The following is a 24,228-nucleotide window of genomic DNA, read 5'->3' as shown; positions in this document are numbered from 1 at the left end:
CCCTCCCACAGCCAGAGCAGGCCCAGGCCCACTGCCCTCTTGGCAGAGACCCCAGACCCGGGACGCCCACATGACTTTGTGTGGGTGTCTCAAGGCACTTCTGTGCAGGTTCCTGGCCAAAGAAGTAAACAGGGAGGAATCCCTACCCAGGCCCCTGGAGTGTAGCTATGGCTGACCACAAGGGGCGCCATTAAAAAAAAATTCTTCGGCTGGGCGCAGTGGCTCACACCTGTAATCCCAGCACTTTGGGAGGCTGAGGCAGGAGGATCACGAGGTCAGGAGATCAAGACCATCCTGGCTAACACAGTGAAACCCTGTCTCTACTAAAAAAAAATTAGCCGGGCATGGTGACATGCGCCTATAGTCCCAGCTACTTGGGAGGCTGAGGCAGGAGAATCACTTGAACCTGGGAGGTGGAGGTTGCAGTGAGCCGAGATCGCGCCACTGCACTCCAGCCTGGGCAACAGAGCGAGACTCCGTCTCAAAAAAAAAAAAAAAAAAAAAAAAAAATTCTCCCAAAATCCCTGCCGAGGCCCTTCGTTCCACCCCTGCCCACCTGTGGCCAAAGGCCAAGCCTCTCGGCCTCCTCACAAGGTCAATGTGCTCATCCCCCTGCAGACAGGCCAGCCCAGTGCAGTTCTGGTGCGGGGACACTCATGCCCTAACACACTCCATAGGAGGCCCCTGCCTTCCTCGCCTCCTGAGAAAAGCTGAGACTGGCCTGGAGCTGACCACTCCACGCCAGAGCCTGCTCAAGGAGATCCTAACACAGTCACAATAATCCCTGTCATCATTAGGGTCAGGATGGTGACTGCCGGTCCCCGTACCCGAGGACACCAGGTCCTCCCGTCAGCCCTGCCCGTGCACCCTCCTCACCCCGAAACCTAGGGAGACACAATCACGAGGTACACTCCTGTCAGCCCCCCTTTCTAGCAGAGGGAAGTGAGGCTCAGAGCGGGCATCCCAGGTCCACAGCCAGTGAGAGGCCACCCCGCCCACCCTCTGTGGCCACCGGGCTGGCCGGGCCCTCACCTCGCCCTCGGCCCTGCTGTTCTCCCGGATCGCTCTGATCCAGCCCAGCATGTCATCCCGGTCCTCAGCCTGAAAGAGATATTCACAGAAGTCAGCGGTGGTCAGCCGGAACACGTGCCTCCTCTTGGTCTCGCTGTAGGAGATGTCCACGAGGCAGGAGCCGATGCAGACGGGCGCCGCCTCGTCCTCACCTGCGCCGGCCGCCGCAGCCCCCGCCGCCGCCGGCCCGGGCTCCCGCCGCTCCTTGCTCAGCGAGAGCGAGCGCGCCCGCAGCGCGGCGTACACCCGCTTCCACTGGCGCAGGCCGCTGCCCGCTTTCTGCAGGGAGACACGGGGTTGGGGGAGACAGGAGTGGTGAGAGGCCAGTCCTGCCTACTGCTCTCAGAGTAGCAGAGGACAGCCCGGGGATGGACCCCACGCTGCCTACCAGGAGCCCCCTGCTCCACCCGGCTAGACCTGGGCAGCCTCCTGCCCACAGCCCACCAATGCTTTCTCAGCCCCTCGCCTGCCTAGACACTCCTACCCATCACCCTAAAGCCCCCCAGCAGACCCCAACCGTCTTCCCCTCTAAACACCAGCATCAACCCACCGGGTGGTGGCAATGCTCAGACACCCAGCATGGCCCTCCGTACATGAAATCCTCAGGAAGCCATTCCCAGCCCACGCCCCTCCCCAGGCTGCCCCTCATCCCAGCAAACGTGCTCAGAAGCCGTCCGCACCCTTAGAGGGTTGTTCTCCCCACTTTCCTGCCGCCCACCCAAGACTCCACTTGCCCAGAAGCTCCTCTCAGGGACACCCAGAACCGCCATGTGGCCAAAGCCAGTGGCTGCTTCTCCCCAACTTGCCTTAACCCCTCAGCGGCATCTGACACAGCCAGCCCCTCCTTCCCTCTCCAGACCCTATCTCAGCACCTGAGACCCCACGTTCCCGGCTTTCTTCCTAATCCCACTGGCTCCTTCCTAGTCTTTTCTATTTCCCCTCCCCCACCCTCTGCACCTGTAGTTAAACAGCCAGAAGACTCATCCCCACGGGACATTTGTGTGGAGGGAGCTGGAGGGTGTGCTATGGCATCTGAGGGATGCTGCTAAACATTGCATAATGCACAGGACAGCCTCCCCCAACAAGGAGTTATCTGGCCCAAAATGTCAGCAGAGCTGAGGGTAACAGACCCCGCCCTAAAGGAGGCGGAGCTCCAGAACTTTGTCCTGACTCTCCTCTCCTCTCCTGTCCCTGCACACCTCCCTCAAGGATGTCACCTGTGCTGTGCCTTTAAACCAGGTCCATCTGCTGATGGCTATTCCCGAGCCCAGCGTCTCCCCCAGCCACAGTCCGGGACCCCCACCCTGCTCAGTGTCTTCATTTGCAGGTCCCATGGGCACTTTGCACAGTACTTGCCAGGCCATGTGATTTCTTACCATCAAACCTCTTCTCCACCCTCTACCCCATCTTTTCCAGTCCAGTCAATCCATCCAGTTGCCCAGAAACCTGGGAGCTGCCCTTGACTCCTCCCTTTTCCTCACCCTTGACATCCCATCCATCAGGAAGTCACAACTGTTCTGCCTCCAAAACATCCCCTGTCTCTGTCTTCCCTGCCACCACCCGGTCCATGCCATCAATGCCTCTTGCTTGGAGGACGCACAGACCTTCCCAGTCTCTACTCTCACTCCTGCAACCATTCTCCAGCAGCAGCTGCAGCGATCATGTTAGAATGAAAAGGAGATCACATCTCTCCCCTGCTCAGCATCCTCTCAAGAGATCCCATCGCCCTCAGAATCAAATCTAAGGTCTCCTGTGGTCTGTCCCTGCCTTTCTCCAAATTCATCTTCACACCTTTCTCACTATGTCAAGCCAGGGGGCCCTTGCAGGTGAGCAAGCCAAGCCTTTCCTTTCTCAGGGCCTCTCCACTTGCTGTTCCTTCTGCCTAAGCGCCCCCCTCCCTCACTTCTGTATGTGGCTGCTTCCTTCTTCCCCTTCAGATCTGAGCTCCAGCATCACCAACGTCACCTCCTCAGCGAGGCCTTCTCTGGCCATATTTTTCCCTCAATGCAGCTCCCGCTTCTGATCAGCTTGATCCTTTCCAAGAACTTACTGCAGCCTCAGGCTGTCCTGGGGACAGGGAGCTTTTCCATCCTCTCATTTCCATATCCCAGGGCCTACAGCTGCATGCAAGGGCTCATCAGCATTTCCTGAATAAATGAATTAATGATCCTTGGAGCACCCTGAGGACAGGTGCTCCATCTCCCATCAGACCAAGAGCTCCTCTCTGCTGGCTGGTGGCTCCATATCCAGCACAGGCCTCAGCTCTCCGAACAAACCAGACAAAGAGACCCCGTGGCTGGCAGATGGGCACAGCCCACATCTGGCCTCCCATCGTGTGGATCCTGAGTTGTGAGCCCTGCTCATCACAGAACTGCTGGACAGGGACAGGGACATTCAGAGTAGGAGACAGCAGAGTCCTCCAGGGAGAATTTTAATGTGGCAGTGAGGTGGTGACAAGGGCACCTCTCTGAGGCTAAACCAGCGGCATGACCTAGGACAAGTCAACCACACTCCCAGGCCTCAGTGTCTCTGGCTGATAAATGAGTGAGGGAGTTGGTCACCAAGGCTGCATGCAGCTCCCATGCTGGGGCTGAGGCTGCGGGGACAAGTCACTGTCCCTTTCCCTCCTCTGCCTGACAGTCCGTGTCTCTGAAAGAGGCTGGGGCTGGGAGGGAGCACGGAGAGGGTGCCCACGGCCTGGGTGGACCAAGGGCCTGAGGCTGACTTGAAGACTCTCCTCTAACGTCAGGCCACGGCACCAAGGGAACGAGCGACATCGGGTTTTGGCCAGCAAGGGAGTGGAGGCCTGGTCCTCCAGAACTGGCCAGTGAGCAGGAAGGGGACAGCTCCTGTCCCTGAACTAGGCTCAGGGCCCCCAGGAGCTGAGGGTCAGGCTCCCCGGGTAGGGGGAGCCAGCCACCCTCACAAGGACCCTTCAGGTGGCTCACATGTTAGACTGGAAGGGCTGGCCCACATGTGGCTCTCCTCGCACAGTGCACATGGCTGGTCCCTCCCTGCCTCATGGCTCCCACCCCATGGGTTACTGTCGGCTTGCTGGCTCTTTTTGGTCTCTGTCAGCCTCCCTGGCCCCCCCACTTCTCTCAAGCCTCAGCTGGGTCTCTTGCCTTCTTCCTTCAAGCCGCTGCCCAGAGGCACAGGTAACTCGTCCATGCTGACAGACAAAGGCCGTCCCCAGGTGGGCCTCCCTCTAGTGCCACGCCCTCAGAGCCTCTGTCCCCAGGACATCTCCACTGGGGTCTGTCCCAGGGCCCTCAGACTCACATAGCCCCAGTGGAGCCCCTTGGCTCCCTCACCCCAAACCTGCTTCTCCAGTGTGCCATGGCCCAGGGAGGGTCCCACCACCCACCACCCTCCCTCAGCCCAAGCCAGGAATCCAGGAACCTTATCGCCTCCTCCTCCTTCTGTACCTCCCAGCAGCTGGCAAGCCCTGGCCCTCCTTCCCCTGGAATCTCTCTCTAAAGTGTCCTCTCCACCCGGCCCCACACCACCGCCTTGGGTCAGGGCCCCCAGCCTCACTCGCCTGGACAACGGCAATGGGATTGGCTCCTCCTGTCACAGACATAACCCCAGTCTCCTGGCATCCCCAGCCCACATTTAAAAACCTGGACAGAGCCAGGCACGGTGGCTCACACCTGTAATCCCAGCACTTTGGGAGGCCAAGGCAGGCAGATCACTTGAGGTCAGGAGTTTGAGACCAGCCTGGCCAACACAGTGAAACCCAGTCTCTACTAAAACTACAAAAATTAGCCGGGCATGGTAGCAGGTGCCTGTAGTCCTAGCTACTCAGGAGGCTGAGGCTTGAGAATTGCTTGAACCCGGCGGGTGGAGGTTGCAGTGAGCCAAGATCGCACCACTGCACTCCAGCCTGGGCAACGGAGGCTGAGGCTCGAGAATTGCTTGAACCCGGGTGGCGGAGGTTGCAGTGAGCCAAGATCGCACCACTGCACTCCAGCCTGGGCAACAGAGTGAAACTCCGTCTCAAAAATAGATAACATAACACAATATAACATAACATAACATAACATAAAACAAAACAATAAAACCCTGGACAGGCTCTTCCTGGGTATCCAGGCCCCACACTCTGGGCAGGTGCCCAATTCCCCAGCTCATCTTCCACCTCTCACCCTGGCTCCTAGCACACCTCTCCCCACCTCTCCCCAAGACCCTCTAAGGAGACATCTTCCCTGTCAGGCCCCTCCACTGTCTCCCAGTTTTGTGGCTTCTCACCCCTTTCGTGTCTCAGCCTCTGGATACCTCCCTACCCACGCCCACCCGCCCCTGCGCCCCGGCGTCACGGCAGTCTATGCACTTGGAACCATGATGCCACATGCGTTCTTGCTGCTCGACAGAAGCGACAGGAGCCCCAGGAGGGCAGGGCTGCCCTGGTTCCCTCACCACTAACTCCCCAGAACCTCCACAGAGGCTCCCGAGCAGGGAGGCCTTAGTCATTCTCCACAGAGGAGCACCAGTCCTGCCTCGACTTCACCCTCACTTAATCCATAGCAGCCCTTGGGGTAGGATAACATTGCTCCCATCGTACAGATCAGAAAGTGAGGCTCAGGGAAGGTAAGTGGGGTGCCCAAAGCCATGTGCTTGATATGTGGCCAGATAGGAATTCAAAGTCTGTCTGCTTCAAAGCTTATGTTCTTTCCAGGGACCCCTAACACCCCAGAAGGCAGGGTAGAAAATTCAAATAGCAGTAAGCGGGCCGGGCACGGTGGCTCATGCCTGTAATCCCAGCACTTTGGGAGGCTGAGGCAGACAGATCATTTGAGGTCAGGAGTTCAAGACATGGTGAAACTCCGTCTCTACTAAAAAAATACAAAAAAAAAAAAATTAGCCGGGTTTGGTGGTGAGTGCCTTTAGTTCCAGCTACCCAGGAGGCTGAGGCTGGAGAATTGCTTGAACCCAGGAGGTGGAGGTTGTAGTGAGCCGAGATCGCACCACTGCACTCCAGCCTGGGCAACAGAGCGAGACTCCGTCTCAAAAAAAGAAAACAAATAACAGTAAGCAGAAGTACAGCAGCTCCAAGTGCCGGGCACTGGGTAAACCCTTTACTTAGATCATCTCATTTAATCCTTAGCAATAGGCTTATGAGCTAGGGATTACTGTTAGCTCCATTTACAGACGAGGACACTGAGTCACGGCCAGGTGAGTCACCCAGGCTCTCAGAGCAATGGGTGATGCAGTCAAGAGTCAAACCCGGGTTCATCCTGATCGCCGGGAGGGAAGGCAGTGGTCTCTCCTCCCACTTCTCCAGCCCACAGCACAGCCTGGGGCTAGGATTTGCACCCCATGGATCCAGAGGCCCTGCCCTTCTCCTTTCAGAGTCCTGCTGGTTCCCTCCCAGGCCCTCCCCAACTACTCCCCAAAGCCCCCTTCGCCTCTCACCTGGATCTCCACAGTCGCTCCTAACTGGTCTTCTTGCCTCCAGCGTGGCCCCTCCCTAACTCACTCCCAGGGAGCCAAATGGATATTTTAAAGCTGTAACTCCCTTGGCAAGAGCCCCCGGGAGCTTTTGGTTGCCCTTAGGATGAACACTAAGCCCTTTGCTGGCTTGTCTGCCTTCTTCTTGGGCCTTAGCTCTCCTACAGAAGTCCCGGCCTTGCTCCTTGTTTTCCATGAGCCCCAGCGGCCACCTTCAGGATGGCCTGTCAAGCCAGGGCCACTGTGGGATGGTTTTGCCAGAATTCCAAGCACGACTTGATCAGATCCATCCCACAGCAAAATCCACCTCTCTTGTTAACTTCTTTTACATAAGTTCTTTAAATCCCCCTGCCAGGAAGTTCTTCCTAGCATCTAACCTCCATCCTTCATGCAACAACCTACACTGGTTCTCTCTGGCTCCAGAGGCTGTCAGGGTAGGCCTAGGAGAAGCTGGAGGGTTCTGCTGGAGCCAGCTTCCACCTCATTCCTCCACCCATCTTACCTTCCCCTTCTTGGTGAGAATCTGCTTATAATACAACCAGCCTTCTCTCCTGATATCGCTGAAGGTAGCATCTGAGAGGTCAGAGGTTGAGTGTCGCTTAGAAGGAGCGTCAGCATCTTCAGAGGTGCCCCAGCTATCCAAGGACTGCAGGGAGACAAGAGAGGACAATTTAGGGTGGCTCCCACAATGCCAGCATCTCAGGAACCCCATGGACCACTTATGGCCGCACAGGCCTGATATATGTCTGCGCTACACCCCAATGTGCTGTGCGACCTCATGGGCATTGCTTGTCCTCTCTGGACCACTTGTGTTAAGGTCATGAGACATACATAAAGGAGAAGCCAGAAAGGAGGAAAGGCTATGACCTGTCAGCAGACCATACGCCTCACCACGCTAGAGGAGCCAATTTGGAGCCTCCTGTAACTTTATAGACTTAGAAGAATTAAGGAAATGGAGGAAGTGATCGTGTCAACGAGGAGTTAAATAAACAGGGGAAGTGGGAACATCAACAAAGGCTGAGTGAGTGGAGCAGGTAGTCATGTCCACGAGGAGTTAAACAGAGGAAGTGACAGTGTCAACAGGACTCCAGCCAGAGGGCGCAAGTCAAGGGAGAGTTAAGTAAGCAGAAGTGATAAGAAATAAGCTAGGTGCCAACATCACCGGGGTGTTCAACCAACCAATGAGACAGAACGCTTGACATCAAGATGGCTTTTCCAGTCCATCTATAATCAAAAACACCCAGGGAAAGGTGGGGCGGGCACGGTGGCCATGCCTGTAATCCCAGCACTTTGGGAGGCTGAGACAGGTGGATCACTTGAGGTCAGGGGTTCAAGATCAGCCTGGCCAACATGGTGAAACCCCATCTCTACTAAAAACACAAAAATTAGCCAGGTGTGGTGGCGAATGCCTGTAATCCCAGCTACTCGGGAGGCTGAGGCACGAGAATCGGTTGAACCCAGGAGGCGGAGGTTGCAGTGAGCTGAGATCGTGCCACTGCACTCCAGCCTGGGCAATAGAGTGAGACTCCATCTCAAAAAAAAAAAAAACGAAAAATCATGCATGAAAAAAATATATATGATTTTAAAAACAACAATATGTCCAGGTGTGATGGCTTACGCCTGTAATCTCAGCATTTTGGGAGGCCGAGGTGGGTGGATCACCTGAGGTCAGGAGTTCGAGACCAGTCTGGCCAACATGGTGAAACCCGGTCTCTATTAAAAATACAAAAATTATCCCGGCGAGGTGGCTCATGCCTGTAATCCCAGCTGCTCGGGAGGCTGAGGCAGGAGAATAGCTTGAACCCAGGAGGTGGAGGTTGCAGTGAGCCAAGATCATGCCACTGCACTCCAGACTGGGTAATAGAGTGAGACTCTGTCTCAAAACAAACAAACAGCCAGGGCTATCACAGGCCTGATCCTGCCTCCCCAGGTCCTGAGGCTGCGAACTCCACCTGTCCATCAATCTCAACCCTGTGTCCCGGCCACACCTTTCCAGTGTCCACCCCGACCCCATCCCGTGAAGACATGACGTGATGCAAATACTGACTGAGGGTAGTGAAGGAAACAAATGAAGCCCCAAATATAAGCTCGGGGAGCTTCTATTCTAGCTGGGGAGCCAGGCAGGGAGGAAAGGAAACACCAATTGTGCATGAGGCGTGCTGAGGAGGAAAACATAGAGTAGCGAAGGGAGGCGTGAAATGTCAGGAGCGGAGGCTGGAATTTCAGGGAAGACCTAAAAAGCCGCGAAGACAGTGGAGAAGTGAGTCATGTGGCTGTGGGGGATGGGTCTGGAAAGAGGCAGTCCAGACGGGGGCCCCTGGGGGGGCTGCGTGGTATCATTCAGGGATGTCGGGGCCCACAGCAGAGGGCAAGTCCCACGGTGGACACGAGGGTGAGGGGTGCAGGCAGGAGGGGGAAGGCAGGAGCTGGAGCAGGAACCCCCATGCCAAGCCTGTGGCCCCACCTCCCTGACACCCTCTCTCCCCACACCCTCGCTCCTGCGCATGCACACACACTTGCAGCTCACCCCGTCGGTGAAGAAGCTCCGGAGCATCCGCAGGCTGGGTATGCGGTTTGGCAGGCGCCTGGAAAGCGAGGGTCGAGGGTGAGGGATGTGGGCAGCAAAGCTAGGACCTCACTATCTCGTCACCCACCAAACCCCAAGCCCAGAGGCCTTCCAGCAGGGGAGGCACACTGTCCCATGCATAGAGGACCCCCAGGGCCAAAAGCCCTGCCCCAGAGCAGCTGGCCAGGGTGGCTGTGGCCACCCCACCCCATGTCCAGACAGAGCCTCACCGCAGAACCCGGCCCTCGTCGCGGAAGGTGTTGAGTCCATCATCGCAGGACTTGGAGCGCTCCGTGGTGATGGCCAGCAGGTAGGAGGAACGGCGGCCAGCCTTGATGCTGCCTGCAAAGCCGCCCGCATCGGGCCTCAGGGTCAGCGGGGCAGCAGGTCAAGGGTTTCCCAGAGCCCTCCCTTCTGGGCAGGTGCAGGAGGCGACTCTCCCAAAGGGCCCCAGGAGAAGCGGAAACCAGAGGAAGAGGCCAGACATCAAGCAGCAGGCCCAACAGAGACCCCTGGGACTGGGCAGCGGGGGAGAGGGTGGGGCTGGGGGTGTGGGGAGCACTCACTGCAGTCCTGCGAGTAATGGCGTCCGAGGGTGAAGGTGAAGGTCGGGGAAGATGGGCTGGTGCCCAGGACAGGGGCTGAGTTCACGGCACTGGAGACCACAGCAGAGGCAGGGACGTGCTTGGCTTGGAGGTCAATGCTGGGGCTGGTGGGCTCATCTATGCACGTGGAAGGAGAAAGGTGTGAAGGCGGCAGACAGCGGAGCCTGCCTGCCTCCACCCTAGCCTTGCCAGCCCCCGTGCCACTCGCCTCCAGGCTCAGACACATCCCAAAGGGTCCTGCTGGCAACATTCCCACTGTCAAGCGTGACTGGCCCATTGTCCAGACTGTGGCCATGGAATCCTTCCCCTCAGGAGTGGGGCTGAGCCACCCTCCTTAGACCGGGCTCCTGAGGACAGAGCCAATATTCCCCATCAGACTGGGAGCCTCCTGAGGGCAGGGACAGTGTCTGCCCCATCAGACTGAGGGCACTCAGAGAGAATGAATTATGTCTCCCCTCTCACACCAAGAGCCTCCTGAGGGCAGGGGCAGTGCCTTCCCCATCAGACTGAGAGCTTCCTAAGGGCAAAAGCTCCCCCATCAGCTGGGGCTCCTCAAGGGCAGAGATGACATCTCCCCCTCAGACAGAGTGTGCGCTAGAAGAAGAGACTGCCTCTCCTGGCCACAGCCTAGAGCCTTCCTTACTAACAGAAGAGGCTGTGTCTCTGCTCCACCGAAGGCTGGCTCGGGGAGCCAGGGCTGTGTCTTCCCCCTGCCCCAGGCCTCCTCCCTCTCACTGTCTGGTAAGGTGAGCTCACCTCCCATCTACCACCATCCCTCTCCATTACCCTGCATCTTGCTCCTTCTCCCCAGCCCCGTCTATCCTGCTCCCTCCTGGACACCTCATATTCAACAGTCCTGAACTTTCTCCCCATCTCACTCCCAACACGGGGGTGAGGCACCACCCCCAAGCCCGGCCAGAAACCTGGGCATCACCCAGCTGCTCTACTCTCTTGCCTCTCCCTCTCCTGCATCCAGTCGAAGGCAAGGCAAGCCTTAGAGGGTTCCCTCTGCTCTCAAAAGCCAACCCCAGTGACTAATGAGACCCTTGGGCCTGAAAGGGTCCTCACAGCCCAGAAGGGGGTCCTGCCTCTCTCACTTCAGGGTCTTTGCATATTCTATTCCCTCTCCTTGAATATTCTTCCCCTGATAAACTCCTTCTCATCCTTCAAGTCTTAGCCCAAATGTCCTTTCTCCAAGATTCTCACCGTAGCTCTTCTCTGAGCCCTTCTCCTCAAGCTCCCTGTCCCACAACACGCCCATCCCAATGGATTGTCCCTGCATGTCCACCACCCTCTGCTGGACCATCCAGTCCAGGAGAGCATGGAGCCATGCACAGGGCCTGACACAAATATCTGTTGAGTCGATGGAGGGATGGAGGGTGGATGGAAGGGACAAAGAGGGAAAGATACAAAGGGAAGATGGAAGGAAGAACGGGAGAATGGAAGGAAGAGTCAAAGGAAAGAAAGATGGATGAATGGGTGGAAGAAAGGATGGAACAAATAAATGAACAAAAGAAGGAGGGAGAGAGGAAGGAAAGAAGGAAGAATAGATGGATGGATAGATGGATGAATGGATGGAACAAATGAATGAACAAAGGAGGGAGAGAGGAAGGAAAGAAGGAAGGAAGAACAGATGATGGATGGATGGATGGATGGATGGGAAGAGGGAGAAAAGAAAGAGTGTATGGAAAGATGCTGAAAGGATAAATGAATGAGAGGTAGGATGGAAGAAAAGATGACAGAGAACAGAAGGAAACATAGAAGAATAGATGGATGGATGGATGAACAGATTAATGAATTGACAGAGAAACAAGATGATCCCACCAGCACCCAGCCGAGTTCTGCCCATGGTAGACAGGCAGATGGGGTACAGCAGGACACAGACAGCCGACAGCTAAGTCCTCCAGGACAGCCACATGTACCATCACTCACCAATAAAGGGGATGGAAGCCAGAGAGTCTTCGGTGGTGGCCAAAGGGGTCACCTTCCTGCCCAGGCGTTCCCCTCGCCCACTGGCCTCTGGCTCTGGGGACTCGTCACCAAATCCAAGGTTCATCTGTCTTGCGGGGGTCAGCTGAACCTTGCGGCCTGTCGGGGGCTTCTGCCTCAGGACCACCTCATCGCGGCGATCCTCCACAGGAGGCTCCAGGGCCCGGGTGCTGGGTTCTGGCCGTACAACCCTGGGTGGCTCGGAGGCCTCTGGTGGGAATGACGCAGGGGACTGGGCCAGGTTGAAGGTAGGCAGCCCCCCAAAGGGTGAGTCCCGGAAGGAGAGCGCGTGCAGGAGGCCGGTCCGGCGCTGGAATGATGGGCTGTAGCTCCGGTAGCCGATGTACCCGAGGTCATCCAGGCCCTGCAGGCCAGACGGGGGCGGGGCCTGAGGCCCTGGCAGGTCCCGAGTTGGGCAGGCGGGGGTGCGGGCAGACGAACGCTGGGAAGCCCAGCCACACCGCTCAAAACGGGGCGACACCAGTGCCCCTGGCCCCAGTGCCTCGGCAGAACGAGTGGCCCGGCTCAAGTAGTCATCTGAGCGAGCTCGGTGCCAGCCCTCCTGGCCCAGCTGGCTCAAAGCATCCTGGGAGGTGGAGCAGGGCCACGGGCGGGGGGCAGCCACCTCCTCCAACCGGTCCTGGGAGGCGCTGCGGGCCCGGGGGGCCATGGCTGGGCACCGTCTCTCCCCCGCCCTGCGGGGTACCTGGTTTGACAGCCAGTGTGACAAGGCCTGCTGGCACTCCAGTCTGCTGGGGGGCACCCGGCTGCCAGGTTCCGGGAAGGCACGGGGCGTCCGGGGCTCCGAGGAGAGGTGGGGGAAGGCACCAGGGCTGGGGCGGGGCTGGCTCATCCCCAAGGAAGAGTTGTCCAGGTGGGCACGGGCAGCAGGTGGCACACGGAGCCCCGGGTCACTCCAGGCAGCAGGACTCCGGGGGTCACTGGGCAGTGCTGAGGTGGGCTCAGGCACCATAGTGGCCCTGGTGGAGGCCCGGGTGGGAGGGGCATAGGTCTTGCGGGGGTAGCAGATCGGGGGTGGCTCTGGGATGCTGCGGGCCTCTCCAGAATACGGCTCGTTCCCTTTCAGGTAGGCATCCTGGGAGTAGGCCTGGCCGGAGACACAGAGACAGGTAAGCAGGGTCAGACAAGTCCCACGGGGTAGGGGAATGGCAGCCCGAGGAGGTCAAGGAGCCCAGGAGGGGAATGAAGGGAGAGGACCAAGTGGTGGGGGGAAAGAGGGGGCGGCATAAGTGGGTGGGGGTGGAAGGGCATGTCCAGGGAGAGAACAAAGAAGAAGCAAGAAGCCTTTGAGACACAGGCAAACTCCAGCAAAAGTGGGATTTCGCTAAGACTATGACAAGGACTGCCCTAGCCACAAACATTCCAGCATCTGTTTCCTGGGGTCCTCCCCCAGTCCTGGCCTCCACTGCCTGCCTGCCCCCCTTATGTCCACCAATGCCCAAAGCTCCTCGGGTGGAGCCAGGAAACCCCACCGAGACCAGTCAAGGTGGCAGATGAGAGAAGAAAGCCGGCTAGGGGTGTGTCTGGGTGGGGCAGAGGCTGGCAGAGCCCATCTGTCCCTCCATCCCCGGGAATGGGAAGCTGGCTCCTGAGCCACAGGGGTGAGAAGGAGTTTGCCCACCTCCTGCCAGGCTTGAAGGAGGGGACTTGAGCCACCTTCTGCCACCCCCGGGCCTGGAATTTGGCACTGGGAGCTGAGGCTGACGCTGCATTGCTAAGGAGTGACAGGGCCAGCGCCCAGGCCCAGCCAAAAAAGGAGTCAGCTCCCAGGGACAGCGGCCTTGTGGCCTGGGCCCAGCCTGGCCCCTGCTGAGCTGCCCAGGAGCCTAACTCAAGGCAAACAACCAAAGGGTGGGAGGGTGAAACCAAACACACACACACACACCACACTACGAGGAGACACCGGAAGATACACACCCAGACACACACACACACACACACACAGTAAAACACAATGAAACACACACAAATAACTACACCTCCAGTCCCAGGCACAAACATCATGTGATGAGGACAAGCTAAACCACACCCCCGCACACTCAGCCCCCTCCAGCTGGCACAGGGGCCGGTACACACATACCTCTCCCTCCTGCCATCCCGCCGTCTCCCCAGGTTCCCGGCATCATCACGGCGGCGGCAGCATCCCAGCCCGCCTCCGCCCGCCCCCAGCTCTGGCTAACCCCCCCCACTGACCACTGCGTGGCGTCTGCCCTCCCTGCGGCTCCCCCTCACCCCCACCCAGCTCTCTCTCGGCTGGCTGGCGGGAGGAGGAGGGAGGAGAGGATGGGTGTGGAGGGGCCTCGCCGCGTCGGTGGTGGCGTCAGCAGCTGCCGAGGCCCGATTGGCCTCCAGCCTTGGCTTCCAACCACAGGAATGCCTGGGCCCCACCCTCCGGCTGGTGGAGATGCGGGGGCCAGTGGAGGCCCCCAGATGCTGACATCTGGCGCTGCCAGCCCACCCCAACCTGGGCAGCAGAACTTGAGGCTACTGCCCTTCCCACTCCTTGCCCCTGCCAGCTGGAGAGAGTGGGGGACACCCTAGGGTCCCGCCCTGTCACTCCCCCATAGCTGGCCTCGCCTCAGCCTGGGGGAGCTGTACAGGCAAGGCCTTGAGACTTGGGGTGAGCAGTCCATCTCAGAGCCCCCCCTCCTTCCTCCCTCTCCCCAGGAAGAGCAAGGGGACAATCGAGGTCAGGGGTGGAGGTTTCCAGAGGGGCATCATGCCAGGCATAGCACTGTGATTACAGTGATTACGAGAGTGCGTCCAAGGCAGAAGCCAGCACAGCGGCTCCCAGGGCCTCCCCGGGGACAGTGACCTCAGGGGCAAGTAAGCCGCCATCTGGCTGGGACCCATGAGACCGGGGAGGTGGGCACTGGGCAGAGCAGACCGCCGGGGCTCCAGGCACAAAGAGGCAGTGTGTGAGTGTGTGAGTGTGTGAGTGTGTGTGTGGAAGGGTATGCTTGGGAGTGCAGGGCCTGCTTCATGCAGTGTCTGGGCCACGCTCTCTGTGTGGCGGGCTGGATGCTGTCTTCTAGGTATGCTGAGGTGTCGAATGTATAAATTTGGAGTCCTGTGACACGGGTGGGCGCATGTGCTGAGATGGGCAGGAGGATGCCGCGGTGTTTGCGGGCATACATGTTGTGATAGTGGGGCGTGGGTGTGTAGTTGTGGAGGTCCGAGTGTGCGAGGTACTATGCTGTTTGTACTGCAGGGAGCCAAGGGGCTGGTGAGTGTGTCGTGTTTTAATGTTTGTGGGTGTGTGTTGTGGTGCACTTCACTGTGTGAGGGTGAACTGTGGCAGTGGGTGCTTGTGTGGTTGTCTGTATTGTGGCACGTGCCCGGTGCTGTGTGTGTGTTGTGGTGTGCTTCGTGCTATATAGAGGGTGGGACTGTGGGGCTGTGCTGTGTGGCTGTGTACCTGTGTGTGCTGCTCGGGTACTGTGTGGTACACATGACAGTGGGTGGGGTGGGATGTGCTGGGCAGTGTTCGATGTGTGCTCGGTGCCTGTGTGGACACACCCACCAGAGACACCCTCACTCAGGGCCAGGCAGGGAGGGGGCGCGGGGAACAGGCATCTCTCCTAGGAGCTGACAAGAACGTGCCAGGCTGGCAGAGCCTGCTGGGCCACCCTCCTTCCAGATACCCTGGCAGGAATCCTGCCTGCCAAGGCCATGTTTCCCGCTCCCCCAGCACAGAGCAGCTCCGAATGAAGCAACAACCAGCCCCAGCCTAGGGAGGGGCCTGGCATCCCCAATTGGGCAATGTCGGCCTGTGCCCTCCAAACACTTCCTTCTCTGCCTCCCAGGGGAGCCGGTGCTGCCCCAGGGCTCAGGGGTCTCCTCTCAGGCCACAGGGGCCGGACTCACCAGCTGGAGGATGTCCTCGTCCTTGGGCATGATAGACAGCTCCAGAGTGTCATCACTACAGAGACAGGCAGAACATCAGGCTGGGCCAAGGAACAGGGTCCGGGAGGAAGGGATCCTGGTCTCCAGGGCATCCCCAGGGCAAAGGGGAGGGGAGATAATATGGGACGAGGGGTCAGGGGCACTCACCTATTCTGGATCAGAGCTATGACCTGAGAGTAGGTCTTCCCAATGACGCTTTCCCCATTCACCTTTACCAGCCGGTCTCCTGGGGACAAGGAGCGCATGAGTGGTGACCAAGGGGCATCAAAGGCCCCACCTGAGAACCCCTGTACCAGGCATGGCTAACACTGTGGGGACAGGAGCTTCCCCAACACCTGGATCCGAGAATCAAATCCTAGCCAGAAGGTAGAAAGTAGAGCCCAGGTAACTGGGCCAGCTCACCTGTGCGAAGCCCCGCCCTATGGGCAGGGCCGTCTTCCTTCACATTCTTGACAAAGATGGTGTCCATGGGCTCCAGGCGGTGCCGGGGGGAGGGTCCTGGTGGGCATCAACCAGGTTAGCTGGGGGTGGCTGCTGAAGGTCACACCCATGCACAGCTACACACACAGGGGACACACACTCAGAGAATGATTGCACTCGCCCGGTCACAAACATGCCCAGGCCCAAACATCCACGGGGACACTGGACAGGCCCATGGAGGCACAGAACCCGACAGGAGGACACAGACCTGGGAGAAAGAAAACCTATGGGGACACACAAAGAGTCACTCCGTAAACACCTCCTGTGTCCTCTTCATGTGCTAAAAACTACACTAAAAAGGATGAACAGGCCAGGCGCGGTGGCTCACGCCTGTAATCCCGGTACTTTGGGAGGCCAAGGCGGGTGGATCACTCGAGGTCAGGAGTTCGAGACCAGCCTCCCCAATATGGTGAATCCCTATCTCTACTAAAAATACAAAAATTAGCTGGGGGTGGTGGCACGCGCGCCTGTAATCCCAGCTACTCAGGAGGCTGAGGCAGGAGAAACACCTGAACCTGGGAGGCAGAGGTTGTGGTAAGCCGGGATTGTGCCACTGCACTCCAGCCTGGGTGACAGAGTAAGACTCTGTCTCAAAAAAAATAAAAGGCCGGGTGCGGTGGTTCACGCCTGTAATCCCAGCACTTTGGGAGGCCGAGACAGACAGATCGTGAGGTCAGGAGTTCAAGACCAGCCTGGCCAACATGGTGAAACCCTGTCTCTACTAAAAAATACAAAAATGAGCCGGGTGCGGTGGCGGGCACCTATAATCCCAGCTACTCAGGAGGCTGAGGCAGGAGAATTGCTTGAACCCGGGAGGTGGAGGTTGCAGTGAGCCCAGATCGCATCACTGCACTCCAGCCTGGGTGATAGAGCAAGACTCCATCGCAAAAGAAAAAAAAGGATGAACAAGCACAGCCCTTGTCCTTCCAGAGCTCCCTGTCCAGTGGGGGAGGCAGATTCTCACACACACATGCACACACAAGTCATGAGACAGAGGAAAGGGTGCCATACAAAAGGCCATAACAGTTCTGAAGACACGTGGCAGGGTCAGATGCCCTCCTCGCAGGGATGCCCACTCCCGCAGACCCAGCAAGACACCCAATACTCACATCCCCCACCTCCTCCCTTCCCCAGGCTCAGGGGCTCCAAGCAGAGATCCGAGGCCCCTAGGGTGGGCACAAATCGCATTGCACCCCAACAAAGCTCCTCTGCTCGTAAGTGCTGCTAACTCTAAGCTAACAGAGAAATGGGCCTGCTCTAGGTCAGCAGGCTCCTCCCTCACCACGGCCTCTGGATGGGGATGCAGGAGTGTACTATGGCTGCCCAGCAGAAGCCCCAGTGGCAGAGCAGGAAGGCTGCCAGAGAAGGCGCTCTGCCTTGAATACCCTGGGGGCCTGGATGTCCGCCAGGAGCCTCTGGGAAGCAAGGGCCACAGCAAGGGGAGTCAGGCTCACATCGTATGAGAGAAATACCTTGGGGGGCCCCCTGACTTCCACCAGGACTCCACTGTCTCTGCCTCCAAGGACAGCCTTTGCTCAGCGCTCCCACCACCAGCCCCCAGGCCCTGCAGCCCTGCCCTGCCGCCTTGTTCTAGGCTGGGAGCAGCTTGAGGGCAGGGGCCAGGTGGCAGACACCCATCTGTGCCCCAGAGTGCCGCCCACAGTGCGCCGAGCTCAGCAAACTTCTGTGAAGGAAACGCCCAAGGGAGACAAATGTGCAAAAAGAAAGGGGGAGGACAGAGACAGTGAGGAAGAGGCACCCAGAGGGGGCCAGACCAGGGGCACAGACAGGAGCAAAGGCAGGAACAGGAGTCAAGGGAGGGGGGCACAGAAAAGGACAGGCGGTCTTATGGGAGGACAGGGAGACAGGAGCTGGAAGAGGAGTCCCCGTGCAGGTCCAGCGCCCGCCAGTCCTCCCTTACCTCCTCCACGGCCTCCATTATCTTCCTCCTGCAGGGAACAGAGGAGTGGGTGTGGGCGTCAGTCCAGCCCTCAGCAGCCAGGGGTGGCCCAGCTCCAGTGGGCAGGGCCCCTTCAGGTTCCCGCCACCCCTTATCTCCTCCCAAGTAGCCCAGCAGGGGAGGATGCGGGAGGGGTGTCCGAGGGGCACCAAGTCTGAGGCCAAGTTCCCCAGTGACATGTGCTCCCATCGCCTCAACACCCTAACCATCGGGGAACCTGCAGTCCAACAAGTGACCCAAGACCCCTTCCGTGGGGGAGCTCCCCGCCCAACGAGGGAGGCATCACACAGGCTCATCACACAGAAGACCAGGGCAGTCACATGACAAGCGCAAACTACAGCTATCAGCTCCAGGGAACGCCAAGGGGAGGATTGATTAGAGTCCTCCTGGGGAGGGGACTCAAAGACATCTGAGGGTGGCGGGGAGAAGGCATTGTGGACAAGGGAGGCGGGGTGTGCAGACACTGGCTATCAGGGATAAGCGCTCACAGCACACGAAGGGCTGAATCGCTGAGTTAAAGGAGAAAGTCAACACCAACAAGTGACAATACTCAGGCTAAAGCACTCAGGCTTATAGGACAGAAAGAGGGAGCCAATGGAAGTTCTTCTGTGAGAGAGAGCGGAGGTGAAAATGAGAGTTAGGGGAGAGGATTCTGACACCTGGGTGCAGGGTGTCAAGGGGATCCACTGGGAGGCCTCTGGGATCACCCTGGTAGGTGATGACACTAGACTTTGTGGGGCAACGAGGAAGGAGGGCATGGAGGTCAGAGGAACAGGCTAAGTCAGCTGGATGTGGCATTTTAGAGCTGGATGGGACCTTCAGCATCATCTCTTCTAACCCTCTCCACACATGTACCCATTGTATAGCTCGCAGGGTATGGTGTGTTCAAGGCCACTCAGAGACTCAGTGGCAGAGCCAGGGCTGGAACCCAGGCCTCTGTGGCACCCCAACGAGGACAGGGTGGGTCACAGGAAAGCTGCTGGGCCCTTCTGGGGAGCAAGCACTCTGCCCCCATCCTCCCATGTGGGGTGCACTCTGGCTGATGCAAGCTGACAGCACTGTGAGAGGGTGGCAGAGGCAGACAGATGCATTTGGACGGCTGAGCTCCCTGCAGGCTGCCAGGCAGCAGCATGAAGGACGGGAGAACACAGCCTCCTCCCGCCTCCAGGCCAAAGGCCCCTCCCAGCCCTGGGCAGGTTCTGGAAAGGAGAGGCAGCTTGTCCCTGGCTTGCCCAGCCCTAGGTCTTCCAGCCCTAGACCCTATGCTGTCACGCTTCAGCAGGGTCCCCTAAGAGAAGATGCTAGGGGAGCAGAAGGAGGGGCATTCTGGGGAAAGAGTGAAGGAAGTACTGGGGGTTCCGGAGAACTAAGGGGCTGGTGTCCTTGGGCATGAAGTAGGGGTCTGTGCCCCCTCCACACACCGTCAGCCCCCACTTATGTTCTTAAGCACAGCTGTAGCCAATAAGAACAGTTATGCAGGAGCCCCAGAGCTTCCGGCATGCATGTGAGAGCTGCACAGCTACATGTATACATGACATGTATTTGCAGACACTATATGCACACAGAGAGAGATACACACATGCACGTCCATGGCCAGCACGTGGTGCACACAGAGAGACATGTGAGCACACGAACACAGACAGTGAAGTCCCCTGTTTGGTTCTCTGATAGGTGGGACCAAGGGAGAGTCCCCCAGTAGCTGTGCAGGCAGATCCCAGTCCTAGGGAAAGTGGATAGAGGGGTTCATTGACTCCAAAATCAATGCCTCCCCCTGCTGGAAAAGAAGTGGTGATGGGAGCAGAGCCCTAGTCGGGGGCTTTGGTTGCTCCCTGGGGCCCCTTCTGTCTCCTTCCCACACTTCTGCTTCGCTGTCAGGGACCCCTCCCCCTAGCTCACAGCCTTGGATTGGGGTCAGGACCCCTCGTTCCTGGACTCAGAGAACACAACGTTTACATTAGGGCAGGAGGGACTCTGAGGGGTCAAGTTGATAAATGTCCTCAGGTTCCAGCAGGAGAAATGGAGCCCAGAGATGGGGAGGCAGCCCCAAATTCACAATGAGTGAGGAGTTGTCCCAGGACTGGAACTCTGGGCTCCTGTGTCCCAGCCTGGGTCTCTTTCCAGCGCACTGAGCTGTGGCCAGCTGGGGCCGGGGGTGTGCTGGGAGGGCTCCCACAGGTGTGCTAGGCCCCTGAGAGCTCACGCTGGACAGGGGAGGAGCAACCCCAGCTCAGAAGCAGCCGGTAGATCAGGGGTCCCAGGAAATCCCAGACAACTGTTCACCTGCCAGAGACAAGCGTCTGGGGGTGTGAGGTGAGCATCCTGGCTGCCCACCTGCAAGGTCCTTGACCTGCACCAGCCAACCCTCCCTGTCTCCTGAGAAGACCCAGGCCACAGTGATTAAAGTATCTGTCCACGGTCACACAGTGCAAATAACCCAGCCAAGGCTGGCACTGCCTCCCTGCAGTCCTCCTCCCCAGGCCACAGCAGAAGGGAGTCAGGCCGGACTCCAGGAAGGACTGCTTCTCTGAGAGGGTGAAAGGACCATGAAGGGGACTGGCACAAAAGAGTCTCCCTCCGTCATGAAAGCTTCCCCAGACCAGGACAGTGGCGAGCCGGGCATACCTTCAGGCTGCAGTGCACAGCCGACTCGGGTGGGTACACGATGAAGTGGCGCAGAGTGAAGCCAAAGCCGTCCTGGGGACTTTTGTGCAGCAGCAGCGTCCTCGGCCCCTGCCAGGGGAAGGGGCGCCTAGGAGAGCACCCATCTCTTGGGCCCAGTGGCAGCTGTGGGAGACAGGGAGGCCAGGCTGAGCGCCCGTGTGGCTGACACTTCTGGCTGTTTGCACCACCTCCTGCAGCCCGCAGGACCGGACGGGCACCAGAAGGGGTCTTTCGCCCTAGGGTTGCCAGGCATCCTCCCTGCCCATGACCTCCTCCTCATCCCTTCCTTACTCTCCCACCTTCATCAGCCCAATAGCTTTTTCCTTCTTTCCTTTCCCCTCAGTCCCCTCATAACGTCTTTGCCCTCAGGAAAATAACTCACTGAAGCAAGTTCATTCAGTTCAGTTCAGCTGAGTTCAGCAAATGTTCACTGAGCACCTACTATGTGCAGGACCCTGGATACAGCCTTCTTGCCCAGGAAGTGCCTGTCGTTGTCTTAGCTCATGCACAGTCTCACACACACACATGCACACATACGTGCCCTCCCAGATAGACATATACTTATGCAGACACAGCCCCAGCCACATACACTCATGCAGATGGAACATACCACAAACATACAGACAAGCATGTGCAAATATGCAGACACACAGACACACACACACACAAATGAGTACACACGTGCACACTTATGTAGACACATAGATATGCACAGAGTTGTACAGAATCAAAGTCCTGCACACACAATGCACATACAGACGCATGCATCACAGACATGCAGACACACACATGCACAGCAGACTGGCACACACGCATCCTTCAAGAACAGCAGCAGGAACACGGGGGGACCAAGAACCAAGAGGGAGCGGACTGGACATCAGACACCTGAAGGGACTTCCTGAGGCTCCAGAGCCCAGCCCAGAGGCCTGGTTGGTTCACCAGAAAGGCTTGGGGTGGCTGGGTGCGGTGGCTCACACCTGTAATCCCAGCACTTTGGGAGGCCAAGGTGGGTGGAGACCAGCCTTGGCCAACATGGTGAAACCCTGTCTCTACCTGTAATCCCAGCACTTTGGGAGACCAAGGCGAGTTTGAGACCAGCATGACCAACATGGTGAAACCCTGTCTCTACCAAAAATACAAAAATTAGCCGGGCATGGTGGCTGGCGCCTGTAATCCAGCTACTCAAGAGGCTGAGGCAGGAGAATCGCTTGAACCCAGGAGGGAGAAGTTGCAGTGAACTGAGAGCCAGCCTGGGCGACAGAGCGAGACTTCATTTCAAAAAAAAAAAAAAAAAAGGCCGCAGGTTTCAGAGACACTAAAGCCTCCTGTCAGACCTCCCAAAATTCTCAGGATTCTCCAAGATGATGTGGCAGAGGGTGTCTGAAGACAAATTTGGAGGGGGCACACAGGTCTGTTTCTGGGGCAAGAAGAAAACAGTGCCTGAGACAGGGCTCCCTTTGGGACACAGAGAGGGAAGGCGGGTGACAGGAGGGTGTCAGATGGATGGTGCTCACGGAGCCCAACTGGGGAAGATGGGAGAGACGGAGAAGCTGCTTGAAAAGCCAAGAGGCCCCCTAGAGGACTCTTAAATCCATAACATCATGTGGCCTAACCTCTATGTTGCCCCTAGTCCAAGCCCCTCAGAGGGCAAGAAGCCCCCACCACCAACACTCCTTACTCCCCTCAACTCCTCCTCGGCACCAGGCAGGAGGCATCAGCTGACAGGAGAAAGGCTGAGGGGCTGGGTGTGGAGGAAGAAGCTCATCAATTCTGGAGTGAGGAGCTCCCGCTTCACTAGCAACATCTCCTTTTGTCCCCTTTTCATAGCTGGAGAAAGCTCAAAAACATCTGCCACTCAAATGTCCTGATGCCAAGAAGTTCATTCATGGACCATCCACCCTCCTGTCCACGCACCCAGTGGAGAGAGACAGCTGCCCTCTGCTAAGGATTTCCGCATGGGGGACAGCCTGGCTGCTGTCGAGCAGGTCTGGGGAAGAGGCTAGATCCTCCAATCTCAGAAGATTAAAGAAAAATGTGACAGAGACAATAGGCAATAGGCCTGCTTCATACAGCCCCAGGGGACAGAGCCAGGCGGAATATACAAGAGGCTGAGTGGAGCTCCAGGCAAGGGAGACAGACCGTTCTAAACTGTTCTAATCCTATACAGTCTGGAAAACTACCCAGATGAGGCTATGAGTGCCCCCCTGCCAGACAGGGGCCATGCAAAAGCTGGAAGACCCCCAGTCCAGGAGGTCTCAGCAGGGGTTTTGACATCAGGGGTAGTCCAGCATCTTCCACTTGTAGCTTTAGCCTAGCCTCTCCCACGGTGCCCCGCACCCCCACAGGGGCCTGGGGAGCCCAGAGGAGAAAATTCTCTGGGAATTCTGCTGAGGTCTGAAATCCCCCGGATTTCCCATCTCTGCTGACCTGGCAAGGAACTGATCAGGGAGCGAAAAGGGTCTGGGGGTCCCCTCACCAACTGCCCTCTCCTACCAGAAGCCCCTGCTCCTCCCCAGTGTGGGCTGCCCCCTGCCTGTCCCCCACCCAGGCTCAGAGCTGAGGCTGTTTGCAGGGCCCATTGTTTTGCTGCTGTCCTGGATTAAGGTTCAAGCCACCAGCTGCCTCAGTGACGAGAAGTGGCTGGGACAGGTCCCCGCACGCTCCCCGCCCCTCCCCCAGCACACATCCTGCCTGGAGCTGCCAGCTGCCTCGGGGGGGCTGCTCCCTGGGAGGGCCTGCATGTAATCCAGGGCAGGAGGCATGCCTTCCTCTCCGGGTCCCCTCCTCACCAAGCACTACCAGCATTCCCTCCCTTATCTCTACCTCTCCCTTTCCTCTGTTCCTTCCTTCCAGTCCCCTTCCTCCCACCTCTTCCAACTAGGCTCTTCAGAATGTCAGCTACCACACACCTGCTTGAAGAAGAGACACCAGGACACCCATCAAGAGCCAGAGCTGGCATCTCCCCTGTGGGAAGTTCTTCCTTGCTTAACCTCAGTCCTTCATGCTATAATACATGCCTGTCTCCTCTCCTCCCCTGTGACCTGGGACAGAACTGAGTCTTGTTCTCATCTTGAGGTGGGGGAGGTGATAGGTGCAAAAAACAGAGACGGAGCCATTGATAACAACTAGAAAGGTGCACAGCTCACACACACACACAGCTCTGCCTCTCTGACTTAGGCACAGAGACAAGGGGACTGAGAGGGAGTCGCTCAGGGGACACAGGGACATTGCTGATTAAATTCTCCTGGCCTGGATCTATTTCCAAACACTCCCACCCTCATGTCAGGAAAGAAAGAGACGTCCAAAAATACCAGCTGATGGTGACAGCAGGGCAGACGGCCTTAGGCCACAAATTAGGCAGAGGTGGACACGTGGTGGGTTGGCAGCACCAGAAACTAGAACCCAGGAGCCCTGCTCCTCCCCCCAGGGGCATAAAGAGGTCATCGCAGGGAGCACAGTGTTCAGGCCGGGCATGGCGCCCACTGTGACTCACACCAGCCTGGTCCATCCCGGACATGAGA

At 57.9% G+C, this 24,228-nt stretch overlaps 1 protein-coding gene across 8 annotated transcripts in view; it reads right to left on the bottom strand.

Annotated features, from left to right (window-relative positions):
• The window catches only part of ARHGAP23 (Rho GTPase activating protein 23), a 94,741-nt gene that overhangs the window by 33,986 nt on the left and 36,527 nt on the right, over positions 1 to 24,228 (bottom strand). For 5 of the 8 annotated variants that reach the window (XM_054546500.2, XM_024234848.3, XM_024234849.3 and 2 more), the window contains exons 2-12: positions 20,669 to 20,830; positions 18,008 to 18,035; positions 16,009 to 16,104; positions 15,754 to 15,832; positions 15,568 to 15,622; positions 11,623 to 12,787; positions 9,652 to 9,807; positions 9,316 to 9,427; positions 9,047 to 9,104; positions 7,022 to 7,165; positions 1,033 to 1,350 (exon numbers count right to left, since the gene is read on the bottom strand). In XM_054546500.2, the coding sequence (XP_054402475.1) occupies positions 1,033 to 1,350; positions 7,022 to 7,165; positions 9,047 to 9,104; positions 9,316 to 9,427; positions 9,652 to 9,807; positions 11,623 to 12,787; positions 15,568 to 15,622; positions 15,754 to 15,832; positions 16,009 to 16,104; positions 18,008 to 18,035; positions 20,669 to 20,830 (2,373 nt within the window). Of the gene's footprint in view, positions 1 to 1,032; positions 1,351 to 7,021; positions 7,166 to 9,046; positions 9,105 to 9,315; positions 9,428 to 9,651; positions 9,808 to 11,622; positions 12,788 to 13,780; positions 13,942 to 15,567; positions 15,623 to 15,753; positions 15,833 to 16,008; positions 16,105 to 18,007; positions 18,036 to 20,668; positions 20,831 to 24,228 lie in introns of those variants that run through there. The other 3 variants (XM_054546502.2, XM_054546505.2, XM_063718168.1) reach the window with 3 other exon arrangements.

Source organism: Pongo abelii, chromosome 19 (assembly GCF_028885655.2).
Source record: "Pongo abelii isolate AG06213 chromosome 19, NHGRI_mPonAbe1-v2.0_pri, whole genome shotgun sequence".
Taxonomy (NCBI): Eukaryota; Metazoa; Chordata; class Mammalia; order Primates; family Hominidae; genus Pongo; species Pongo abelii.
Note: the sequence above shows the minus strand (reverse complement) of the source record. Positions and strands in the feature narration are given on the sequence as shown.